Consider the following 27,484-nt stretch of genomic DNA (forward strand, 5'->3'; position numbering starts at 1 on the left):
ATTAATGACCGAACACTGCTGGCCTCTGTTCACATTTCACTGTAAATTTATACCACTTTATTCACACTGTGCTGTAACAGAACGAGCTCAGAGCTATCAACTAGAGACCAACAAAGGCAAAATGTTGGGAAATTAAACTTTATTCTGTTATAAATATTTTATAACTGTTTATATAATATGATTTTCCTCCTATGGAAAATTAGCCCTTCATTTCCTCATGACATGACTGGCCGGCCTGGATTAATCATAGTCAGAGCAACTAAACCTGGATTAATCACAGTCTGAGTATCTAAACCTGGATAAATCCCATTCAGATTATCTAAACCTGGATTAGTCACAGTCAGATTATCTAAACCTGGATTAATCACAGTCCAAATATCTAAACCTAGTTTAATCACAGTCTGAGTATCTAAACCTGGATTAATCACAGTCTGAGTATCTAAACCTGGATTAATCACAGTCTAAGTATCTAACCCTAGTTTAATCACATTCTGAGTATCTAAACCTGGATTAATCACAGTCTGAGTATCTAAACCTGTATTAATCACAGTCTGAGCATCTAAACCTGGATTAATCACAGTCTGAGTATCTAAACCCAGATTAATCACAGTCTAAGTATCTAACCCTGATTTAATCACATTCTGAGTATCTAAACCTGGATTAATCATAGTCTGAGTATCTAAACCTGGATTAATAACAGTCTGAGTATCTAAACCTGGGTTAATCATAGTGTGAGCGTCTAAACATGTATCTAATCACAGTCTGAGTATCTAAACCTAGATTAATCACATTCATATTACCAAAACTGGATTAATCACAGTCTGAGTATCTAAACCCAGATTAATCACAGATTATGTAAACATGGATTAATCCCATTCAGATGATCTAAACCTGCATTAATCACAGTCTAAGTATCTAAACCTGGATTAATCACAGTCTGAGCATCAAAACCTGTATCTAATCACAGTCCAAGTATCTAAACCTGGTTTAATCACAGTACGATTATCTAAACCTGGATTAATCACAGTCCGAGTATCTAAACCTGGATTAATCACAGTTCGAGCATCTAAACCTCTATCTAATCACATTCTGAGTATCTAAACCTGGGTTAATCACATTCATATTACCAAAACTGGATTAATCACATTCTGAGTATCTAAACCTGGATTAATCACAGTCCAAGTATCTAAACCTGGATTAATCACAGTGCGAGCATCTAAACCTCTATCTAATCACATTCTGAGTATCTAAACCTGGATTAATCACAGTCCGAGTATCTAAACCTGGATTAATCACAGTGCGAGCATCTAAACCTCTATCTAATCACATTCTGAGTATCTAAACCTGGATTAATCCCATTCAGATTATCTAAACTTGGATTAATCACAGTCTGAGTATCTAAACCCGGATTAATCACAGATTATCTAGACCTGGATTAATCACAGTCTGAGTATCTAAACCCGGATTAATCACAGTCTAAGCATCTAAACCTTGATTACTCACAGTCCGAGCATCTAAACGTGTATCTAATCACATTCTGAGTATCTTAACCTGGATTAATCACAGTCAGTTTATCTAAACCTGGATTAATCACAGTCATACTCAGACTCAGAATGTTTATAAAATAAACCACGTCTTCTAAAATCTCCTGTAGTCATGTTCACTGAGCTGCAGTGGTGCGTTTGAGGAAGATTTTATCAGAAGCCCCTGTGTGCTGCATTTTGATACAGTGGTGTGTATTTATCACCTCTGATGCCTGTCAAACCAGAGAAAACACACCTGAAAGTTGCTTCACGGCGTTTCACGGCGTTTCACACTGTTTTAGCAGAACGCGTCGTTCAGCACAAAAGCAAACGGTGCCCAGCGCTTTGAGACTAAACGCAGCCCTCATGCCCGAGTCTGGAGCTTTAGTGTTTATTTTAGATCAGAAAGAGAACTGAGCTGTATAACCTGCAGTCTCTCTGCTGATGGACGCTGGATGTTCCAAGACGTCCTGCTGCAGTCCTATTTTACAGAATGTTCCCAGGATGAAAGAAGGAATGCTCTGTTTTTACACACCAGAAATCTGGAACTCTTTACCAGCTAATGTTCGTCAGACATCACCTGATACCAGCTTAGGCCGAACTGACGAGCCATCTTTTACAGTATATTTTAATGTTTAATATTTGTATTTGTATTCAAAATATCCTTACAGTGTAAATATCTTTTTCAGAAGTATATTTTTGATCTAAGTTTTTACTTTATGTTTTTCTATAGTAACAAGTAACAAACTAAAAAACCTTGTAAAGGAATTAACAAAGTTTCTCTTCTTGTTACTCCTTTTCTTTCGTTGCTGTCCCTTTACTGCTGTAACACTGAGAATGTCCCTCATTTTGGGATTAATAAACGATTATCTTAATTATTTATTTACCATTTTTATTATTGTAAGCTCTTCCAGCTGAGCGCTGACCGAGTCTGATCTACTGACCTCGTGATGGACTGTTTTCTGGGTTTGTGTGTGTTACGGTGCTGACCTGGTACGTTTGCTGGGCGCTGGATCCGAGTCTCTGCGTGTCCTGATGGGCCTTCAGCAGCAGGTTGACCAATCGGGGGATGGCGCCCGCCTCCCTCAGTGGAGCCTGATTGGCTGGACACAGCGCCAAGTTTCGGATCAGTCCCACAGTGGCCTATCAGGGAGACAGTGAAACGGACGTTACGGACACAGGTACTGCTAAACTCCTCTATGTTCATCTGACCACTGTAATGAAATGTCCGGTTGGGGGGCAGAAAAGTCGTGCGATCATTTTTAAGCTCCTGCTTTGTCTAATTAAATGCCTCTGATGTGTTTCCAGGACAACACACAGTGTGCAGTGGTCAGTATGGCGGAATAAAGCAGGAAATCACAGCGAGAACAGCAGTGCTACAGGCACAAACAGCTCAGAGCTTCAGCAGACACAAGGACGTGGCTTCATAGTGACTCGCTGAAAAAGTTCAGCTGTTCGCACTGAAATCTGAGCTAATACAATCAGAGCAGCTGACCAGGTAAACTTCCCTGTTTGCTGCTGAACACTATTGAACTCGTTTACACTTTATATTCTCTATGTAACTGGATTCTGGCCTCACTAGCAGGCTGACAGGTCTGCAGCTACAGTAACTTTAAATATATGCCTTTAAATGAATTGTTACCTAAAAAAACGAGGCATACAAAGTGATGAAAGTTACTTACACACCTTGCTAGTAAAAGGTTGGACCCCCTTTTGCCTTCAGAACTGCCAGCGCTGCTGTGGGTGGCAGCCTTTCCAGTAGCTCCATGTTTTGTGTAGTGTTTCTGCACTTTTTTCTTACTTTTTCTTTTTTCGTGTTTGTTTCTTTTTAGTGACACTTTTGTTTGTACGAAGGACATGGAGCCTGTTTTCATGCATATGGGTAGAAATAACTTAGTTTACACCCGTGCAGCAGTTTTCACAGCTGCTAGCACTGACAAAGGGTCGCGCTGGCACAACGCACCCCATTCCGGGGGAGCTGCAGAGGATCTATCGGGGTGTAGAGCCGGCGCTAATCTAATGGCTAAGCGCATGGAGAAATGCTGGAGGTACAAACCATCTATTCCTTCGGTGGTGATGGGGAATGTGAACTCTTTGCCAACAAGACAGACGAACTAGCGGCACTGGTTCATATTCAGCGTTTATACCGGGAATGTAGTCTTCTATGTCTTCTATTCCCGATGCTAACGTGGACATTCCCGGCTTCACCACCGTGAGAGCGGACAGCAAAAGCAAAGGTGGGGGACTCGTGCTTTTTGTTAACATCGTATGGTGCAACCCAGGACATGTGACACCATTCAGCCCCTCCAACTAAGAGACAAGCTGGTTAACATGCAAGTGGTTCCACACCTGGTCTCCTGGATTACTGACTACGTCACTGGCAGACCTCAGTATGTCAGGCTGAAGGACAGTACATCAGAGACTGTGGTCTGCAGCACAGGAGCACCACAAGGGACTGTACTTTCCCCCTTTCTGTTCACACTGTACACCTCAGACTTTCAGGACAACTCTGAGACGTGCCACATGCAGACGTTTTCTGATGACACTGCCATCGTGGCTTGTGTAAGGGGAGGGCAGGAGGGGGAGTACAAGACCCTGGTGAAGGACTTTGTGGAGTGGTGCCAAGGGTGCAACCTGCTTCTGAACACTGCCAAGACCAAGGAGATGGTAGTGGACTTTTGCAGGGTTAGGCCACCCACACAGCCAATCTCTATTGACGGGGTTGAAGTGGAGAGGGTAATGACCTACAGGTATCTTGGGCTGCAACTGGATGATAGGTTGGACTGGTCAGCCACCACAGACATCCTGTACAGGAATGGTCAAAGGAGGCTCTACTTCCTGAGGAGCCCTTTAACATCTGCAGGAAGCTTCTGCAAATGTTCTATCAGACCATGGTTGTCAGCTGTCTTTTCTATGCTGTGGTGTGCTGGGGAGGAAGCATAAAAAGGAGAGATGAGATGCGACTGGTCAAGCTGGTCAGGCGAGCGGTGTCAGTGGTCGGTGCAGAACTGGACTCTGTGGTCAAGGTGGCTGAGACAAAGACATCACACAAACTGCTCTCCGTTATGGAGGATGATGGCCACCCACTGCACACCATCATCATGGACAGGAGGAGCATGTTTAGTGGCAGGTTGCTGTCACAGAGCTGCTCAACCGACAGATTCAGGAGGTCCTTTGTCCCCAGAGCCATCAGGTTCTTCAACTCTTCCCAGGGAGGCCAGCAGAGAAGGGGGCGGAGAGAGGAGGACTGAATCTAAATCTCATGCTTATCTTGTGTTTCTTTATTCATCTGCTCATATAGACAGCGTGCTGCATATAGAGCACTTTCTGCATACCTCATTGCGCATCTTGCACATCTGGACACTTTATTTGGTACAATATATGCACTTATTTATTTATTCATTCTGTGGTCATTGGATGTCGTGTCCTCTGGGCCAAAGAGGAAAAGGACTGTCTGGATTGTTATCAGCACAAAGTTCAAAAGCCAGCATCTCTGATGGTGTGGGGGTGTGTTGGTGATGGTGGGGGGTAACTTGCACATCTGTGAAGGCACCATTAATGCTGAAAGGTACATACAGGTTTTGGAGCAACATCTGCCGCCATCCAAGCAGCGTCTTTTTCAGGGACGTCCTGCTTATTTCAGCAAGACAATGCCAAGCCACATTCTGCACGTTACAACAGCGTGGATTCATAGTAAAAGAGTGCGGGTACTAGACTGGCCTGCCTGCAGTCCAGACCGTCTCCCATTGAAAATGTGTGGCGCATTATGAAGCACAAAATACGACAACGGAGACCCCGGACTGCTGAGCAACTGAAGTTGTACATCAAGCAGGAATGGGAAAGAATTCCATCTACAAAGCTTCAACAATCAGTGTCCTCAGTTCCCAAACGCTTATTGAGTGTTAAAAGGAAAGGTGATGTAACACAGTGGTAAACACGCCCCTGTCCCAACTTCTTTGGAATGTGTTGCAGGCATCTATCTATCTATCTAATTCTTCGTGGCACGCTTTCAACAAGGTGTTGGAAACGTTCCTCAGAGATTTTGGTTGGTTATTTGAGTTCCTGTTGCCTTTCTATCATCTGGAACCAGTCAGCCCATTCTCCTCTGACCTCTCACATCAACAAGGCATTTTTGTCCACACAACTGACCGCTCACTGGGTCCTTTTTCGGATCGTTTTCTGTAAACTCTAGAGATGGTTGTGCATGAAAATCCCAGCAGATCAGCAGTTTCTGAAATACTCAGACCAGCCCGTCTGGCACCAACAACCACGCCACGTTCAAAGTCCCTTAAATCCCCTTTCTTCCCCGTTCTGATGCTCGGTCTGCACTTCAGCTAGTTGTCTTGACCACCTCTACATGCCTAAATGCAGTGAGTTGCGGCCGTGTAATTGGCTGATTAGCTATTTGTGTTAACAAGCAATTGAACACCTAATAAATTGGCCGGTGTGTGTGTGTGTGTGAATACATATATATGTATGTATTTTATACTACACACTTAAAAGATGGCTCTGCAAACATTAATCAAGGCTTACCCATGATAAAATGGTTCTCTGCGTGGTGAAATGGTTCTTCAGAGGGATAGAATATGTGCTGTATAGTCCAGTCAATATATAATGCAATATTGTAATAGATGCAATTTATTATGTAATTATATTTAAATGATTTAATCAAGTAAGTAATGTAAACTGAAATAACAATAACCTGTCTGGGCTTCTGGGGGTTAAATCTTGGGAAAACACAGCAGATTAAAGTGCATATTTGAGGGGCTTTGTTCTGTCTGCGGAAGGTATTAATCTTCATTTAATTCAATACAGAAATAATTTATTTTAGCTCCATTTATGGTGAAACAGAGGCGTCTGAGTCAACTGAGGCATGAAAATCTTCTTATAAAACATCCTGACAGAATAAGGTTTTTAATTAAATCTACAGTGATTTTCACAAATATTCATCACCGCTAATAATAACACACATAGAACCCACACACGGCATTTCAAAAGGTCACAGTTCTCCTCTGAAGATCTACAGGTAATTCCAGACTCACTGAGAAAAGGAGACGAGCACATCAAAGAAAGATGCTGGGCAATGAACTGACCACCCCAGAGTCCAGACGTCAACACCACTGAATGGGTTTGATTACTTCAGAAAATCATCAACCAACTTCTCAGACTGAGCTTTGGAGGCGTGTCTGCAGATTCTTTGAGGAGCTAAAAGTGAGTCTCCTGGAAAGAATGGAAGCTGGAATGAAGGAAAGAGTGGATGCTGGAATGAAGGAAAGAGTAGAAGCTGGAATGAAGGAAAGAGCGGAAGCTGGAATGAAGGAAAGAGCGGAAGCTAGAATGAAGGAAAGAGCGGAAGCTGCAATGAAGGAAAGAGCGGAAGCTGGAATGAAGGAAAAAGCGGAAGCCGGAATGAAGGAAAGAGTGGAAGCTGGAAAGAAGGAAAGAGTGGAAGCTGGAATGAAGGAAACAGCGGAAGCTGGAATGAAGGAAAAAGTGGAAGCCAGAATGAAGGAAAGAGGGGAAGCTGGAAGGAAAGAAAGAGTGGAAGCTGGAATGAAGGAAACAGCGGAAGCTGGGATAAAGGGAAGAGCGGAAGCTGGAATGAAGGAAAAAGTGGAAGCCAGAATGTAGGAAAGAGTGGGAGCTGGAATGAAGGAAAGAGTGGAATCTGGAATGAAGGAAAGAGTGGAAGCTAGAATGAAGGGAAGCGTGGAAGCTGGAATGAAGGAAAGAATGGAAGCTGGAATGAAGGAAAGAATGGAAGCTGGAATGAAGGAAACACCGGAAGCTGGAATGAAGGAAACAGCGGAAGCTGGAATAAAGGGAAGAGCGGAAGCTGGAATGAAGGAAAGAGCGGAAGCTGGAATGAAGGAAAGAGCGGAAGCTGGAATGAAGGAAAGAGCAGAAGCTGGAATGAAGGAAAAAGTGGAAGCTGGAATGAAGGAAAAAGTGGAAGCTGCACTAAAGAAAAAAGTGGGAGCTGGAATGAAGGAAAGAGTGGAAGCTGGAATGAAGGAAAGAGTGGAAGCTGGAATGAAGGAAAGAGCAGGAGCTGGAATAAAGGGAAGAGTGGAAGCTGGAATGAAGGAAAGATTGGAAGGTGGAATGAAGGAAAAAGTGGAAGCTTGAATGAAGGAAAGAATGGAAAGTTGTGTGTAATTTAATACTGAAAAATGAATAACTTATGAGTGGAAATAAATAAATAAGGGCAGCTCTGACTGCCCAGTGCTGCTATATCTTAATTAAAAGCACAAAATCTGACCAACCGTCCCATTTCTATTCCTATTTCTATACTCATATTTATATAAGACCATACATAGCTTTATATTATATATGTACAGTGTATAAAACATGTCCTGGATGGATCCCATAATAACATAATAAATTAATTCCACAATCTGTAATAAAGTTTACTAAAGATTATAAAATATTCTACAATGTTCTGTTCAAATGTTTTAGAATTTTCCAAAAAATATCAGATTTTTCAGAATTTTTAAAAATGTTTCAGACTTTTTAAGAATGTTTATCCATTTTTACTTGAATCTTCAAAATTTCAGAATTTAAAATAATTTTTAAATTTCTAGAATTTTCAAAAAAAATAATTTTTAAATTTTCAGAATGAAAAAAAAATGGAATTTTCAAATTTTCTGAATTTTCTAAATTTCCACATTACTGGCATGTTAAGGATTTGTCTAAAGCCATTTAGAGCGGTTTGGTCTAAAATGCTCTGTTTAGTTGAAGCTTACAGTCAGAACTGTTCACAGTGGTGGTGACAGGAAGCAGACATTCAAAATAACAAGCAAGTATTTTATATAAACACCAGATTAGATTTGCACAGCTACAGAACGTTTAGTACTGATTTAATACATCAGTGAGCTGATCAATCCAGCGCTACTGTATGTAGATAATCTCCAGGTTCAGGCTGCACTACAATATAAAGGCCATAAAAGGTTCTAGAGAGCCATAAAGAACATTTTAATGAGTGAAATGCGTGAAGAACCTTTTAAAGAACCTCCACATTGTGTAAATGTTCTATCTTTCCAGTCACGATCTGTTATTAAGAGTCTGGGAAAATCAGGTTGTTTATTCTAATTTGAGTCAGAAGGGCTCATTAGCATATCTAACACAAACAGGTGAAGAGTTTTATTTACTAGAATAATCAGTCAGTTAATTCTGCATTAACATATAGATGCATTCCTGCATCCGAAGAGTTTCACTTCAAAATGCTGCAAATCCATTTAGAGCAATTTTGCATGTAACATTTTTGGGAGAAATAGCAGCTGTTTTATAACACATTCTCACAAAAACACATTTTTATGGCAGTTTTAAATATAATATTACTTTGATGTTTCTTATATGTGTAAAGCCCACTCACAACACATTCATCAAGAACCTGCACTCTTTATAATAACAGACCTCTATAATAAAGTAATGAAGTTCTCACCATCTAGTTTGCTATAATACTGTTTTATATTTTTATTTATTTACTTTTATTGTTGTGAAGCAAATTTGTAGTATATCTTATAGAAGTACTACTTCAATAAAGGTTTTAAACAATGTAAATGCTGTTTTATAATTAGGTGTAATAAGGTGTAATTATGTTTATCAACACAAAGTTGAAACATTATAATAGTGTCAAAGTAATGATTGTTGATATTTATAAGTATATAGTAAACACCCCTCCCATCGACCCACCACCAATGGGAGGGGCAGTAGTAGGGGTTCGGTGCGTTGTGGATCGGGCAGTGTCCGAAGGCGTGGGCCTTGGCGTTCTGATCCTCGGTTGCTGAAACTGGCTTTTGGAACTTGGAACGTTACCTCACTGGCGGGGAAGGAGCCTGAGTTGGTGCGCGAGGTTGAGAGATACCGGCTAGATATAGTCGGTCTCACCTCAACACACAGCTTGGGCTCTGGGTCCAATCTCCTTGAGAGGGGCTGGACTTTATTCTTTTCTGGAGTTGCCCATGGTGAGAGGCGGCGGGCAGGTGTGGGCTTTCTCATAGCCCCTCGACTCGGTGCCTGTATGTTGGGGTTTTCTCCGGTGGACGAGAGGGTAGCTTCCCTACGCCTTCGGGTTGGGGAATGGGTCCTGACTGTTGTCTGTGCTTATGCACCGAACAGCAGTTCAGAGTACCCAGCCTTCTTAGAGTCCTTGGGAAGGGTGCTTGAAAGTGCTCCTCCTGGAGACTCTATTGTCCTACTGGGGGACTTCAACGCTCACGTGGGCAATGACAGTGAGACCTGGAGGGGTGTGATTGGGAGGAATGGCCTCTCTAATCTGAACCCGAGTGGTGTTCAGTTTTTGGACTTCTGTGCAAACCACAGTTTGTCCATCACGAACACCATGTTTGAACACAAGGATGTCCATAAGTGCACATGGCACCAGGACACCCTAGGCCGCAGTTCAATGATTGACTTTGTAGTCGTGTCATCTGACTTGCAGCCATGTGTTTTGGACACTCGGGTAAAGAGAGGAGCTGAGCTGTCAACTGATCACCACCTGGTGGTGAGTTGGATCAGGTGGTGGGGGAAGATGCCGGTCAGACCAGGCAAGCCCAAACGCATAGTGAGGGTTTGCTGGGAACGTCTAGCAGAAGAACCTGTCAGATTGATCTTCAACTCACACCTCCGTCAGAACTTTGACCAGATATCGGGGGAGGTGGGGGACATTGACTCAGAATGGGCCATGTTCCGTTCCTCCATTGCTGAAGCGGCTGACTGTAGCTGTGGCCGTAAGGTAGTTGGTGCCTGTCGGGGCGGTAATCCTCGAACCCGGTGGTGGACACCCCAGGTGAGAGATGCCGTCAAGCTGAAGAAGGAGTCCTACCGGGCATGGTTGGCCTGTGGGACACCAGAGGCAGCTGGCAGGTATCGACAGGCCAAGCGATCTGCGGCTTCAGTTGTTGCCAAGGCAAAAACCCGTGTATGGGAGGAGTTTGGTGAGGCCTTGGAAACTGACTTTAAGTCAGCTCCGAAAAGATTCTGGCAAACCGTCAGGTGACTCAGAAGGGGAAAGCAGTGTGCCACTAGCACTGTATACAGTGGAGATGGTGTGCTGCTGACTTCGACTGAAGACGTCATTGGGCGGTGGAAGGAATACTTTGAGGACCTTCTCAATCCCACCGACACGTTCTCCAGTGAGGAGGCTGAGTCTGGGGACATGGGAATAGGCTTGTCCATTACTGAGGCCGAAGTCGCTAAGGTAGTTAAGAAGCTCCTTGGTGGCAAGGCTCCAGGGGTGGATGAGATCCGCCCTGAGTTCCTCAAGGCTCTGGATGTTGTGGGGCTGTCTTGGCTGACACGCCTTTTCAACATTGCGTGGACATCGGGGGCGGTGCCACTGGATTGGCAGACTGGGGTGGCGGTGCCTCTTTTTAAAAAAGGGGACCGGAGGGTGTGTTCCAACTACAGGGGAATCACACTCCTCAGCCTCCCTGGCAAGGTCTATGCAGGGGTACTGGAGAAGAGAGTCCGGCTTATAGTCGAACCTCGGATCCAGGAGGAACAGTGCGGGTTCCGCCCTGGTCGTGGAACACTGGACCAACTCTTCACCCTCTCCAGGATTCTGGAGGGTTCATGGGAGTTTGCCCAACCAGTCCACATGTGCTTTGTGGATCTGGAGAAGGCATTCGACTGTGTTCCCCGGGGTATTCTGTGGGAGGTGCTTCGGGAGTACGGGGTACATGGCTCTTTGCTATGAGCCATTCAGGCCCTGTACAAACAAAGCTGGAGTTTGGTTCGCATAGCCGGCAGTAAGTCAGACTCGTTCCCAGTGAGAGTTGGACTCCGTCAGGGCTGCCTTTTGTCACCGATTCTATTCATAATTTTTATGGATAGAATTTCTAGGCGCAGTCAAGGGATGCAGGGTGTCCGGTTTGGTGACCTGAGGGTCACATCACTGCTGTTTGCAGATGATGTGGTCCTATTGGGGACATCAGGCCGCGAACTTCAGCTTTCGCTGGATCGGTTTGCAGCCGAGTGTGAAGCGGCTGGGATGAGAATCAGTACCTCTAAATCCGAGACCATGGTTCTCAGGCGGAAAAGGGTGGAGAGCCCTCTCTGGGTTGGGGATAGGCTCTTGCCTCAAGTGGAGGAGTTCAAGTATCTCGGGGTCTTGTTCACGAGTGATGGTACAAGGGAGCGGGAAATTGACAGGCGGATTGGTGCTGGGTCAGCAGTGATGCAGGCTCTTTACCGGTCTGTTGTGGTAAAGAAAGAGCTGAGCCATAAGGCCAGGCTCTCGATTTACCGGTCGATCTACGTTCCCACCCTCACCTATGGTCATGAGCTTTGGGTAATGACCGAAAGAATAAGATCGCGAATACAAGCGGCCGAAATGAGTTTCCTCCGCAGGGTGTCTGGACTCTCCCTTAGAGATAGGGTGAGAAGTTCAGTCATCCGGGAGGGACTCGGAGTAGAGCCGCTGCTTCTTCACGTCGAGAGGAGCCAGCTGAGGTGGTTCGGGCATCTGGTTAGGATGCCTCCTGGACGCCTCCCTTGGGAGGTGTCACAGGCGAGTCCACCTGGGAGGAGACCCCGGGGAAGACCCAGGACACGCTGGCACGACTATATCGCCCAGCTGGCCTGGGAGCGCCTCGGAATCCCCCTTGGAGAGCTGGTGGAAGTGGCTGGGGAAAGGGAGGTCTGGGCTTCATTGCTTAGGATGCTGCCCCCGCGACCCGAACCCCGGACAAGCGGAAGATAATGGATGGATGGATGGATGGATATAGTAAACACTTAGTAATGATTAGCTAAGCATCACGAAGCAGCAGGAAAGTAATTAACTACTGCATACTAACTGCTTTGTGGAAATATTTTGAAACGCACTGAGAAAAAGTGCAAGTGAACATGTAAAAGGGGGGGAATCACCGAAGGCCTCACATAACGCCACCACTGCGAGACCTCAGTCCTGTTAAGATATTACTGCATATAACGTCTGGGAGCGAGGAATCGGACGCGTATGCAGAGATAAGCGAGTTTTATTTTGGGAAAATCCAGGGTCGTGGTCAGAACAGTCCAAGGTCAACGAGCCAAGACGAAGAGAACGGTGGGCAGACATAAAAAAATGAACACAGAACTCCAAACAGGCCAAAAATAGACAAAAACTCTTCAAACAATACAAACACTTCAAACACAAACCTTATATCAAACATCCAAACAGCACATCAAACGTACACAGACCAACGACCACAAGGGGCAAACACAGGGCTTAAATACAAAAGGGCTAACAAGGGACAACAGGACACAGGTTGAAACACAGGTGAGAACACGGTGCGGCACGGTGGCGTGGTGGGTAGCGCTATCGCCTCACAGCAAGGAGGGCCTGGGTTCGATTCCCCGGCCGGGCGACCAGGGTCCTCTCTGTGTGGAGTTTGCATGTTCTCCCTGTGTCTGCGTGGGTTTCCTCCGGGTTCTCCGGTTTCCTCCCACAGTCCAAAAAGACATGCATTCAGGCCAATTGTGTAAAATGATCAAATTGTAAGTCGCTCTGGATAAGAGCGTCAGCCAAATGCCGGTAATGTAATGTAATGTAACAATCAGGGGCAGGGTCTGAAAACAAGGGGGCCGGACTGGGAGGATAAACACAACAAATGCATGTGGACAGGACTGGAATCAAAACAAAGAAAGCACGTGGAGGAGTGGGAGGAGCCAATGGGAGCCAATCACAACACTGCGATACGCTGAGTACGGCAACAACATTTCACGATATCTTACAATTTATTACCTAAGATTCCACTTCAGATTTCAGCCCCAGAGGAAAAGTTTGTCGATGTCTAAAGTTTTCAGTCTTTTCACTTCAATCATTTTTACTGTGGCACAATGTGATTATCAAGCAGACAGACTGACTAACACAGTTTTTTCTATTATAAAGTTTATTGTGTTAATTCATCACCATTCCCACGTGTAATATAATCAATACTCCATGTGCAATTTGGGTAAATATTCTTACAGTGTAAATATTTTCTTTTTATTTATAATGTTTCTGTTGTTAATTGTGGTGAATAGAGCTTACATGAAGGTGATATATATATATATATATATATATATATATATATATATATTGCTGCTGTCGGAACAAAACCTTTTATCTCCACTTTTGTCATTTTTCAGTTTTTGACATAATTTGAAAATACCTGTTGCTCTTTATGGTGTGTGTAAATTTTATGATGAATAGACAGGAAAAACAGCCTGGAAATACTTGCAAAAACGTCTGATTCCATTGACTTACATTAAAAGTACATTTTTTCCTTCTCCTGTAAAGTTTCCATTTTGGAGATATGAGGTTTTGTTTCGACAACAGGAATACACACACACACACACACACACACATACACACAAACACACACACACACACGTGTACATATACATATATATATATATATAATGAGGTTAATTACTTTGTTAATTCTCTTCTTGTTACTCTTTTCTTTTCCTTGCTTCCTCTTTGCTGCTGTAGCCCTGTGAATTTCCCCACTGTGGGACTAATAAAGGCTCATCTTATTTCATCTTATCTTAAAATGCTACATTTGTATAATTTATTATCGACACTTTTGTATCGATACAATAGTGCCACTCAAAATATTGCGATACTATGCTGGATCGATTTTTGCCCCACCCCTAACACGCACTGTTATGCAATGATAATGCTTTTTGGATATTTATGATGTCATTATTAGGTTGACTGCTGCGCTGGGTGAACAGATTGTGAATTTAACGCAAACTGAATGTTCTATAAAACTAATTAAATCAATAAAATCATTTCAAACATGCTTTTTTGGGAGAAATGTTTTGGTGCCCCTGGGCAGCCGCCCACGTCACCCTTATGGTAGACGCAGCCGTGATGGTGCTAACCCTGCGGCAGGCGTTAAACACGCCCGACTCACAATCTGAATGAACTGTGAACGATACACACGAACATCTACGATATTACCAACGTGCTTTCATTTCATTTCTGAAGAACGACAGGAACGAAAAGACGCATGTTTTCTGGATCGATCTGCTGCTGAAGATCTCAGCCCTCTCATGCTTCTGCTCCAGCACTCTGATGCAATTGAGCAGCAGATCATGCGTGACACCGAGACAGGATCACAGGTTCTGTCCTGCAGCGGCCAATCACAGCCGAGCAGCACCAACATACACTCTAACACGAACCACTGAAGAGCTCACAGGACACTGAGGACACTGAGCTCTTACACCAAGAACCGCAGGACTGACCCTTGGTCTAGAACAGCACCACCAGCTCTGCCTCCAACATCACTCACATACAGCATAGTGTATAATTTCATGCTTTTGACATGAAAAGAAGACAAACAAGCAAGGCAAAGGTTTCCCATGCAAGCATCTGCATCAAATAAAGCTTATGAATGATATTGAATCCAACCACATTCCAGAACACAAGACTTATAGGAGAATCAGTTAATAAAATATTTTAATAATTATAATCATAAGCTGTGGGTTAATTAGATTAAGAATAATTTGTTCCTCAAATTAAGCGCAGATTCATAAATATGCAACAGCGATGCAGCTTCTACTGTTTCATTTAAAAAGCTCTATAATGTTCATATGATCCACACAGTCACTCTGACAGACTGTAATACACTACAGGAAGCGTAGGGGGCGATACGGCTTCTACTGTTTCATTTAAAAAGCTCTATAATGTTCATATGATCCACACAGTCGCTCTGACAGACTGTAATACACTACAGGAAGCGTAGGGGGCGATACGGCTTCTACTGTTTCATTTAAAAAGCTCTATAATGTTCATATGATCCACACAGTCGCTCTGACAGACTGTAATACACTACAGGAAGGGTAGGGGGCGATACGGCTTCTACTGTTTCATTTAAAAAGCTCTATAATGTTCATATGATCCACACAGTCGCTCTGACAGACTGTAATACACTACAGGAAGGGTAGGGGGCGATACGGCTTCTACTGTTTCATTTAAAAAGCTTTATAATGTTCATATGATCCACACAGTCGCTCTGACAGACTGTAATACACTACAGGAAGCGTAGGGGGCGATACGGCTTCTACTGTTTCATTTAAAAAGCTCTATAATGTTCATATGATCCACACAGTCGCTCTGACAGACTGTAATACACTACAGGAAGCGTAGGGGGCGATACGGCTTCTACTGTTTCATTTAAAAACCCTCTATAATGTTCATATGATCCACACAGTCGCTCTGACAGACTGTAATACACTACAGGAAGCGTAGGGGGCGATACGGCTTCTACTGTTTCATTTAAAAAGCTCTATAATGTTCATATGATCCACACAGTCGCTCTGACAGACTGTAATACACTACAGGAAGCGTAGGGGGCGATACGGCTTCTACTGTTTCATTTAAAAAGCTCTATAATGTTCATATGATCCACACAGTCGCTCTGACAGACTGTAATACACTACAGGAAGCGTAGGGGGCGATACGACTGCTATAGTTTCACTGAAAAGAACATTTGCCCATCTATCAGGACACTCACAGGCTGACTTAGGGACTGTTTGATCCTTCTGGACATAAATGAGTAACACTAATTCAGCATCATCCTTTCTATTATTATTCATTTATGATGACCGAGCGTGCAGAACAAATATAATATAATACAAAATAATACAAATAATATAATATAATATAATATAATATAATATAATATAATATAATATAATATAATATAATATAATATAATATTGTTTATTGGGCAGGAACTGCACTAAAATATGTGGGCTCAAACGTTTTTTATGATGTTTTTCATCTTTTAACATTATATGTCTGCCTTACTTGGATGTTTACTCATTTTTTCTTTCTAGTTTTAGTCATGTCCAGTTCTACTCTGTTTGGATTTAGTTGATTTAGTTTGTCATTTAGAGAAGAAACAGCCGTGAACCCAAACCGGCAGGATCTGACCAGCACACGTCTCCACAGCAACAGCAGAAAATAGAAATGTTTATTATAAACAGGCATTGAGGTAATAATACAGTACTGAGTCACTGAGTGTTACTATGTTATTTAAGTGATTTTAAGTGATTAGTACTAATACATTTCATTACATCGGTTAATGTTTAACTTCGTAAACGGCCAGGATCCACTTTGAAAAATTTTATTACACACTTCTATAATACAATAACAGCTCAGCCAGTTTACACTGATTGCCTGTAGTTACTGAGTAATAAGCGTTAGTATGTAATAGGAGGTTATAAGGGGTTAGTAGAGCTTACTGAGCGCAGCTGCTGTAGACCGCAAGAGTTAAACTTCTTCACTGATAAAATCATTTAAGTTATTTATTATTAAGTATTAATAATTACTGTTGCGCAGTTCCTAAAAAAAAGTGATTAAGTCATTTGAGAACGGTTGATAAGGTGTCGCAAGGCGGTTGCTATGGCATCACATGTGGTTGCTAAGGTGTTATTAGCCGGTTGCTAGGATATCTCAGGTAGTTGTCAAGCTGTTGCAAGGCAGTTGCTACGGTTGCTAAGGTGTTGTAACACGGTTGCTGTGGTATCCAAGGTGGTTCTAGTCTATTGTTATTCCATTAACAGCTCAGTGGGTTCTAAACCGGCCGCACTGCAGTCTGTCGCACTGACCTTCACCACAGGCCAATAGTACGGCTGTCCCAGCAGCTTGGTGATGGCGGGGATCCCGTAGTGCAGCCGCACAGCATTCTGAGCCAGTTCTGCGTGCGCATGTCGGCTGGTCAGGTGTCTCAGGGCGCAGACGGCCGGCTCGCACACGTCCTCCTTCTGCCCTGCCCTCAGCACGGCGTGGATCAGCGCCTCCACGCCCCCGCTCTGACACACCAGGGCCTTGTTCCGCGCGTTGTTACAGGTCAGATTACTGAGGATTCCTGTAGCACAGGTGAGCATATTCAGCTCATCAGAGCCCAGCTGGGTCACCAGGATTTGCAGAAGACCGTCCAAGCCCTCCTACACAGAGAGAGACAGAGAGAGAGAGAGAGAGAGAGACAGAGAGAGAGAGACAGAGAGAGAGAGAAAGACACAGGGGGAGGGGACATTCACAGTTACACTACAGTTCTATTCACCGAGACATCGAACAGTCTGTCCTGACCTGCTGACGTCCTGCTCCTGAACTCAGTAATGGACTCGGTCAGCTGCTCTTGCTGATCAATAACCAGTACACCTCACACAGCCCTGAACTAGCTGATCAGGCCGGCGCTGAACACACCTCCCTGTACGGGTCTGAAACAGATCATTTGGGAAACGTAACCGTCTTCCTGTGGAGAAGAGACTGAAACCAAAACAAGTTGAGACCGACTCATCGAATTTGAATAAATCTGTTCTGAATTAATTACTGAATTATTCACACTTAGTAAGAAATCTTCATAATTACATCTACAAACGGCGAGAGGTGGCGCAGCGAATGGGACGCCTGACAGATTTAACAGCTTAACTCTGAAGTGTTTATATTCACTGTGGAAAAACTATTACAGACACACTTTACAGAATCAGCTGATACCTGTCTGTCTGTCTATCTATCTATCTATCTATCTATCTATCTATCTATCTATCTATCTATCTATCTGTCTGTCAGTCTGTCTCTCTGTCTATCTATCTGTCTGTCTTTCTGTCTGTCTGTCTCTCTATTTGTCTGTCTGTCTTTCTGTCTCTCTGTCAGTCTGTCTCTCTGTCTCTCTGTCTATCTATCTATCTGTCTGTCTGTCTGTCTGTCAGTCTGTCAGTCTCTCTATCTATCTATCTGTCTGTCTGTCTGTCTTTCTGTCTCTCTGTCTGTCTCTCTGTCTATCTATCTGTCTGTCTGTCAGTATCTCTGTCTGTCTATCTGTCTGTCTGTCTCTCTCTCTGTCTGTCTTTCTGTCTCTCTGTCTGTCAGTCTGTCTCTCTGTCTGTCTGTCTGTCTGTCTGTCAGTCTCTCTGTCTGTCTATCTATCTATCTATCTATCTATCTATCTATCTATCTATCTATCTATCTATCTATCTATCAATGGTAAGTATCAGAGAGATGAAAGAGTTGCTGACTGAGAGCTAATTACTGAGATTGAGGGGGGGAGGGGGCGAAAGCAGCCCCTCCGGCGATGCTCGTTATGGGGGCTCATTTCTGGACAAAGAGCTGAATAAATAAAGCTTTAGTGAAGAGAATTAATTACAGCGAGTGCCCCCACGCTCTGCTCTTCCAAACATTAGTAAACAAACATCCTCCAACACCGACATTAGCAGAACCCTCAGCCTGGAGCTGGAGCCAGAGCGAGTGGAGAACCGTTAATTATCTCTGAGTGAGTTCTCTAAACGCTGACGGCACTCAGGCTCCCACTCGCAACTCGGCTGCGCTGCTGTGCAATGCAGGTTACCGTCATCGCACGCGCTGCTGCTGCACGGCCGGACACAAACACAGATGAAACAAAAAGAACTGTAATTAACGATCTGATCTAATCAGTCTGATTACACAAACACAGACTAAAACACAAAGAACTGTAATTAACGATCTGATCTAATCAGTCTGATTACACAAACACAGACTAAAACAAAAAGAACTGTAATTAACGATCTGATCTAATCAGTCTGATTACACAAACACAGACTAAAACAAAAGGAACTGTAATTAACAATCTGATCTAATCAGTCTGATTACACAAACACAGACTAAAACAAAAGGAACTGTAATTAACGATCTGATCTGATCAGTGTGATTACACAAACACAGACTAAAACAAAAAGAACTGTAATTAACGATCTGATCTAATCAGTCTGATTACATAAACACAGACTAAAACAAAAAGAACTGTAATTAACGATCTGATCTAATCAGTCTGATTACACAAACACAGACTAAAACACAAAGAACCGTAATTAACGATCTGATTTAATCACTGTCTGATTACACAAACACAGACTAAAACACAAAGAACCATAATTAACGATCTGATTTAATCACTGTCTGATTACACAAACACAGACTAAAACACAAAGAACCATAATTAACGATCTGATTTAATCACTGTCTGATTACACAAACACAGACTAAAACACAAATATCCGTAATTAACGATCTGATCTAATCACTGATTACACAAACACATACTAAAACAAAAAGAACTGTAATTAACGATCTGATCTAATCAGTCTGATTACACAAACACAGACTAAAACACAAAGAACCATAATTAACGATCTGATTTAATCACTGTCTGATTACACAAACACAGACTAAAACACAAAGAACCATAATTAACGATCTGATTTAATCACTGTCTGATTACACAAACACAGACTAAAACACAAAGAACCATAATTAACGATCTAATTTAATCACTGTCTGATTACACAAACACAGACTAAAACACAAATATCCGTAATTAACGATCTGATCTAATCACTGATTACACAAACACAGACTAAAACAAAAAGAACTGTAATTAATGATCTGATCTAATCAGTCTGATTACACAAACACAGACTAAAACACAAAGAACCGTAATTAACGATCTGATTTAATCACTGTCTGATTACACAAACACAGACTAAAACACAAAGAACCATAATTAACGATCTGATTTAATCACTGTCTGATTACACAAACACAGACTAAAACACAAAGAACCATAATTAACGATCTGATTTAATCACTGTCTGATTACACAAACACAGACTAAAACACAAATATCCGTAATTAACGATCTGATCTAATCACTGATTACACAAACACAGACTAAAACAAAAAGAACTGTAATTAACGATCTGATCTAATCAGTCTGATTACACAAACACAGACTAAAACACAAAGAACCGTAATTAACGATCTGATTTAATCACTGTCTGATTACACAAACACAGACTAAAACACAAAGAACCATAATTAACGATCTGATTTAATCACTGTCTGATTACACAAACACAGACTAAAACACAAAGAACCATAATTAACGATCTAATTTAATCACTGTCTGATTACACAAACACAGACTAAAACACAAATATCCGTAATTAACGATCTGATCTAATCACTGATTACACAAACACAGACTAAAACAAAAAGAACTGTAATTAACGATCTGATCTAATCAGTCTGATTACACAAACACAGACTAAAACACAAAGAACCGTAATTAACGATCTGATTTAATCACTGTCTGATTACACAAACACAGACTAAAACACAAAGAACCATAATTAACGATCTGATTTAATCACTGTCTGATTACACAAACACAGACTAAAACACAAAGAACCATAATTAACGATCTGATTTAATCACTGTCTGATTACACAAACACAGACTAAAACACAAATATCCGTAATTAACGATCTGATCTAATCACTGATTACACAAACACAGACTAAAACAAAAAGAACTGTAATTAACGATCTGATCTAATCAGTCTGATTACACAAACACAGACTAAAACACAAAGAACCGTAATTAACGATCTGATTTAATCACTGTCTGATTACACAAACACAGACTAAAACACAAAGAACCATAATTAACGATCTGATTTAATCACTGTCTGATTACACAAACACAGACTAAAACACAAATATCCGTAATTAACGATCTGATCTAATCACTGATTACACAAACACAGACTAAAACAAAAAGAACTGTAATTAACGATCTGATCTAATCAGTCTGATTACACAAACACAGACTAAAACAAAAAGAACTGTAATCAACAATCTGATTTAATCACAGTCAGATTACACAAACATGCACCACGGCGCTGAAGAGGAACCAGAGCACCATTCGGAGTCCCGCACCACAGCTCACAGCAGCAGCTCGTTTACGGAAAATACTCATAAATTAGCAGACCTGATTTACCTGTCTGATTTACCAGGAGTGTGATAAAGTTGTGAACCCCAGTCAAATCCGGTGCTTCTTGTTGATTTTCTGCACGTGAACAAGTTTACACATCCCCAACAAAACAGAAAATGTGACTCCATTTAAGTACGTTAACTTATTTTCACGTAGAAAATCAGCAAAATGCGAAAGTTAATATGTACACCAGAGACATAACAGCGTTATTTCAATGGCACTGCTAAAACTAATAAAATAATATATAAATACATATAAACTGAATTTAATTTGAGCACAGTAAAGACTTACGTCAGCTGGAGTGAGACGGAATTCTTATTTTATGTTTTATTTATATATTTCACTAAACACAGTTTTAAATTAATGCTGCATATTCATTACAGAGAGCCAAACTGCTTCCCTAACAACTCAATGAACCCCCGGGGCGAAGGTTTAATGGTCCAGAGTAAAAGTAGAGCAGAGCTTTGGGCAAATTCTGAGCCTTAAACTGACTTAATACAGTCTTTTAAACTTAAGAAATTCAACTGGTGGAGCTGAATGGTGGAGCTAAACTGCTGTAGCTGAATGGGTGGAGCTAAACCGCTGTAGCTGAACGGTGGAGCTAAACCACTGTAGCTGAATGGTGGAGCTAAACTGCTGTAGCTGAATGGGTGGAGCTAAACCGCTGTAGCTGAACGGTGGAGCTAAACCGCTGTAGCTGAATGGGTGGAGCTAAACCGCTGTAGCTGAACGGTGGGGCTAAACCGCTGTAGCTGAATGGTGGGGCTAAACCGCTGTAGCTGAATGGTGGAGCTAAACCGCTGTAGCTGAATGGTGGAGCTAAACCGCTGTAGCTGAACGGTGGGGCTAAACTGCTGTAGCTGAATGGTGGGGCTAAACCGCTGTAGCTGAACAGTGGAGCTAAACTGCTGTAGCTGAATGGTGGGGCTAAACCGCTGTAGCTGAACAGTGGGGCTAAACCGCTGTAGCTGAATGGTGGGGCTAAACCGCTGTAGCTGAATGGTGGAGCTAAACCGCTGTAGCTGAATGGTGGAGCTAAACCGCTGTAGCTGAATGGTGGGGCTAAACCGCTGTAGCTGAACAGTGGAGCTAAACCGCTGTAGCTGAATGGTGGAGCTAAACCGCTGTAGCTGAACGGTGGGGCTAAACTGCTGTAGCTGATTGGTGGGGCTAAACCGCTGTAGCTGAACAGTGGAGCTAAACTGCTGTAGTTGAATGGTGGAGCTGTAAACTACAGCTTAGCCCCACCGTTCAGCTACAGCGGTTTAACTCCACCATTCAGCTACAGCAGTTTAGCTGATTATGAAGCCACTGGCACAGTGCAGCACAGCTTATTAAAATATCAGTCTAAAAGGTGCAGTAACATGAACATTATAATTTGACCCCAGAGGGCTGAGTAAATGTGGAAATGTGATGGGGAGCGAGGAGGTGGACGCATATGCAGAGATAAGCGAGGTTTATTAAGGGCAAATCCAGGGTCACAGTCATAACCGTCCAGGGTCATAGAGCCAACACGGATAGATCGGGGGTCAGACATGACAGACACCAAAATCCAACAGAACAAGCAACAGTACATAGATCAGTACAAACAACAGCAAATAACAGACAACAAAGACCAGCAAACACAGGGGGCAAACACAGGTCTTAAATACACATGGAAAACGAGGGAATAGGTGGAAAACAGGTGGAGACAATCATGGGCGGAGTCACGAAACAAGGGGATTAAACCAAAACAAACGCACATGGAGAGGACTGGGAGGGGCCAATCGTGACAGCAATTTGGACTCCCACAGTAAAACTTCCGGCGACTCACCTGCTTGGTGGCAGCATCTGAAAGGTTCCTCAGCGTCCACAGGCAGTTCTGAACCAGGCGCTGGCTGGAGCCCGTTAGATGCTGGCCAAGAGCTTGCATACCACCTACCAGAGAGAGAAAGAGACAGAGTGAGAGAGACAGAACAGAGAAAGAGAGAGAGAAAGACAGAGAGAGTGAGAGAGACAGAGAGAGAGAGAGAGAGAGACAGAGAGAGAAAGAGACAGAGAGAGAGAGAGAGTGAGAGAGAGACAGAGAGAGAGAGAGAGTGAGAGAGAGAGAGAGAGAGAGAGAGAGAGTGAGAGAGACAGAGAGAGAGAGAGACAGAGAGACAGAGAGAGAGAGAGAGAGAGAGTGAGAGAGACAGAGAGACAGAGAGAGAGAGAGAGAGAGAGAGAGAGTGAGAGAGACAGAGAGAGAGACAGAGAGAGAGAGAGAGACAGAGAGAGAGAGAGAGAGAGACAGAGAGACAGAGAGAGAGAGAGAGTGAGAGAGACAGAGAGACAGAGAGAGAGAGAGAGAGAGAGAGACAGAGAGAGAGAGAGAGAGAGAGAGAGACAGAGAGAGAGAGCGAGAGAGTGAGAGAGAGAGAGAGAGAGACAGAGAGCGAGAGAGTGAGAGAGAGAGAGAGAGAGAGAGAGATAGAGAGAGATATTCTGAAACCTGTACAGAAAAACTGAACTCTCTATTACAGAACAGAGTTCAACTGCCAAACACTCAGATTTTACTTTAAATCAGTATTCATTATTCCTCATTATGCTGTTATGAACAGAGTTCTTCTCGACAACACACAAACAAACATATAAACACTCTATTAAAAGAAACATAAACACACTCTAACCTGCGTCCACGATGGCCGGCTTGTTGCTGGGGCACACTGAGAGGACTTTCAGGACTCTGCTGGTGGTCCAGAGCAGCTTCTCGTAGTTATAGTTCCTCATGATGAAGACTAAACTCTCAGGACCCCCGTTAGCCAGAATGATCAGCTACAGCACACAGACACAGAATATGAGACCCACTGATCACGTGGCCCCGCCCACTAACACTGACATCACTGATCACATGGCCCTGCCCATTAACACTGACACCACTGATCACTGTACCGTATTATACCATACTGTGCCATACTATACTGTACTGCACTGTACTGTACTATGCTGTACTGAAATATACTGGACTGCACTGTACTGTATTATGCTATACTGTACTGCACTGTACTGAACTAGACTGTACTACACTGTATGATATTATACTATACTGTACCATATACTGTACTACACTGTAACATAATATAACAAACTGTATTGTGAACTGTACTATACTGTATTGCACTGTTATGTACTAAACTGTACTGTACTGTATTATACTATACTGTGCCATACTATACTGTAATGCACTGTACTGGTCGAAGTTGTACTGAATTAACTGTACTGCACTGTACCGTATTATACTATACTGTACCATATTATACTGTACTAAACTGTACTGCACTGTACCGTATTATACTATACTGTGCCATACTATACTGTACTGCACTGTACTGGATTATGCTGTACTGAACTATACTGCACTGCACTGTATGGTATTACACTATACTGTACTGCACTGTACTGAACCATACTGTACTACACTGCACTGGAATATACTATAATGTACCATATTATACTGTACTACACTGTAATATAATGTAACAAACTGTACTGTGAACTGTACTATACTGTATTGCACTTTAATGTACTAAACTGTACTACACTGTACCATATTATGTTATACTGTGCCATACTATACTGTACTGCACTGTACTGGACTAAGCTGTACTGAACTAAACTGCACTGCACTGTACCATATTATACTGTACTGTACTGCACTGTACTGAGCTATACTGTACTGCACTGTACCTTATTATGCTATACTGTACTATATTATACTGTACTACACTGTAATATACTGTAACAAACTGTACTGTGAACTGTACTATACTGTACTGCACTTTAATGTACTAAACTGTACATTACCGTATTATCCTATACTGTGCCATACTACACCGTACTGCATTGTACCGTATTATACTATACTGTGCCATACTATAATATGCCATACTATACTGTGCTGCACTGTACTGGAATAGACTGTACTATACTATACTATATTGCACTGTACTGTATTATACTATGCTGTACCATATTATACTGTACTACATTGTAATATACTGTAACAAACTGTACTGTGAACTGTACTATACTGTACTGCACTGTAATGCTGTAATGTACTAAACTGTACTGCACCATACCATATTATACTATACTGTGCCATACTACACTGTTCTGCACTGTACTGGACTATGCTCTACTGAGCTATACTGCACTGAAGTGTACCATATTATACTATACTGTGCCATACTATACTGTACTGCACTGTACCGTATTATACTATACTGTACTGCACTGTACTGAACTATACTGGACTGCACTGTACCATACTATACTGTACTGCACTGTACTGTACTAAACTGTACTGCACTGTACCGTCTTATACTATACTGTGCCATACTATACTGCACTGCACTGTACTGGATTATGCTGTACTGAACTATACTGCACTGCACTGTATTGTGTTATACTACACTGTACTACACTGTACTGAACCATACTGTACTACACTGTACTGTATTATACTATACTGTACCATATTATACTGTACAAATCTGTACTGCACTGTACCGTATTATACTATATTGTACCATATTATACTGTACTAACCTGTACTGCACTGTACAGTATTATACTACACTGTACCATATTATACTGTACAAATCTGTACTGCACTGTACTGTATTATACTATACTGTACCATATTATACTGCACAAATCTGTACCGCACTGTACCGTATGCTGTGCCATACTATACTGTACTGCACTGTACTGAACTATGCTGTACTGAACTATAATGCACTGCACCATATTATACTGTACTGCACTGTACTGAACTACACTGTACTGCACTATATTGTAACTGTACTGCACTGAGCGCACTGCTGCTGATACAGTGCAGTATGTAGTGTATCACACTCATTCTCCTGTATGTAATACTATATAATAATAATGTTTAAAATCCTCTAAAAATAAAATTCGAAATATGTATTAGTCAGAACAGAGACCATACATGAAGTAGGAGACTGTGCTGGACACTGTCCATCTGACTGACCTTGCTCTCCTGGTTGCCATAGGACAGCAGCTGCAGGCAGTCGGTGGTGATAGCGAGGAATTTGGGGTTGGTCTTCTTCAGCAGGGGGACCATCCTCTGCAGACCGTCAGCCAAACGCACCGCCATCTTCGCCCCCTCCTGGTGCAGCAGCAGGTTGTGCAGAGTGGTGATGGAGTAGAAAAGCACCGACTCCATCGGGGAGCTGACACACACACACACACACACACACACACACACACACACACACACAGAACAGATGATCAGACACACCCATATCAGACCGTGGGCCGATTCTGACATGTCAATATCCATGGCAGTTTAGCACTTACAGCCCAAACTGGACTGAAAAGAAATGTTTAAACTAAAATAAACAGATTGCCAGTGAAATCAACCAGTGAACGTTTAGCAGTCAGAGGTTTTCATGTACAGACCTGCAGATGAAGATACATAAACACTGTATGAATGGGACTAAATCTCTATGCATGTCATTATTTAAATAAGTACCTGTGCCTGTGCTTGTGCTTGCATCTGTGTCTGTGGCTGTGTCTGTGCTTGTTCTTGTGTCTGTGCTTGTGTTTGTGCTTGTGTTTGTGCTTGTGTTTGTGTCTGTGCTTGTGTCTGTGCTTGTGTCTGTGCTTGTGTCTGCGTCTGTGTTTGTGCTTGTGTCTGTGCTTGTGTCTGTGCTTGTGCTTATGCTTGTGTCTGTGTCTGTGCTTGTGTCTGTGCTTGTATCTGTGTCAGTGTCTGTGCTTTGGCTTGAGTCTGTGCTTGTGCTTGTGTTTGTGCTTTTGCGTGTGCTTGTGTCTATGCTTAAGTTTGTGTTTGTGTCTGTGTCAGCGCTTGTGTCTGTGCTTGTGTCTGTGTCTGTGCTTGTGTCTGTATCTGTGCTTGTGTTTGTGTCTGTGCTTGTGTCTGCGCTTGTGTTTGTGTCTGTGCTTGTGTCTGTGCTTGTGTTTGTATTTGTGCTTGTGTCTGCCTGTGTTTGTGCATGTGCATGTGCTTGTGTTTGTGTCTGTGCTTGCGTCTGTGTTTGTGTGTTTTTGTGTGTTTTTGCCTGTGCCTGTGTCAGTATCTGTGCTTGTGCTTGTGTTTGTGTCTGTGCTTGTGTCTGTGCTTGTGTCTGTATCTGTGCCTGTGTCTGTGCTTTTGTTTGTGTCTGTG

General features: G+C 42.5%; 1 protein-coding gene across 1 annotated transcript in view; it reads right to left on the reverse strand.

Annotated features, from left to right (window-relative positions):
- Positions 1-27,484, reverse strand: part of jupb (junction plakoglobin b) — a 131,051-nt gene that overhangs the window by 21,631 nt on the left and 81,936 nt on the right. The window contains exons 6-10 of the mRNA XM_017716195.2: positions 26,324-26,525; positions 23,961-24,105; positions 23,123-23,226; positions 17,109-17,447; positions 2,514-2,666 (exon numbers count right to left, since the gene is read on the reverse strand). Of these exons, the coding sequence (XP_017571684.1) occupies positions 2,514-2,666; positions 17,109-17,447; positions 23,123-23,226; positions 23,961-24,105; positions 26,324-26,525 (943 nt within the window). The remainder of the gene's footprint in view (positions 1-2,513; positions 2,667-17,108; positions 17,448-23,122; positions 23,227-23,960; positions 24,106-26,323; positions 26,526-27,484) is intronic.

Source organism: Pygocentrus nattereri, chromosome 27, assembly GCF_015220715.1.
Source record: "Pygocentrus nattereri isolate fPygNat1 chromosome 27, fPygNat1.pri, whole genome shotgun sequence".
Classification (NCBI taxonomy): Eukaryota; Metazoa; Chordata; class Actinopteri; order Characiformes; family Serrasalmidae; genus Pygocentrus; species Pygocentrus nattereri.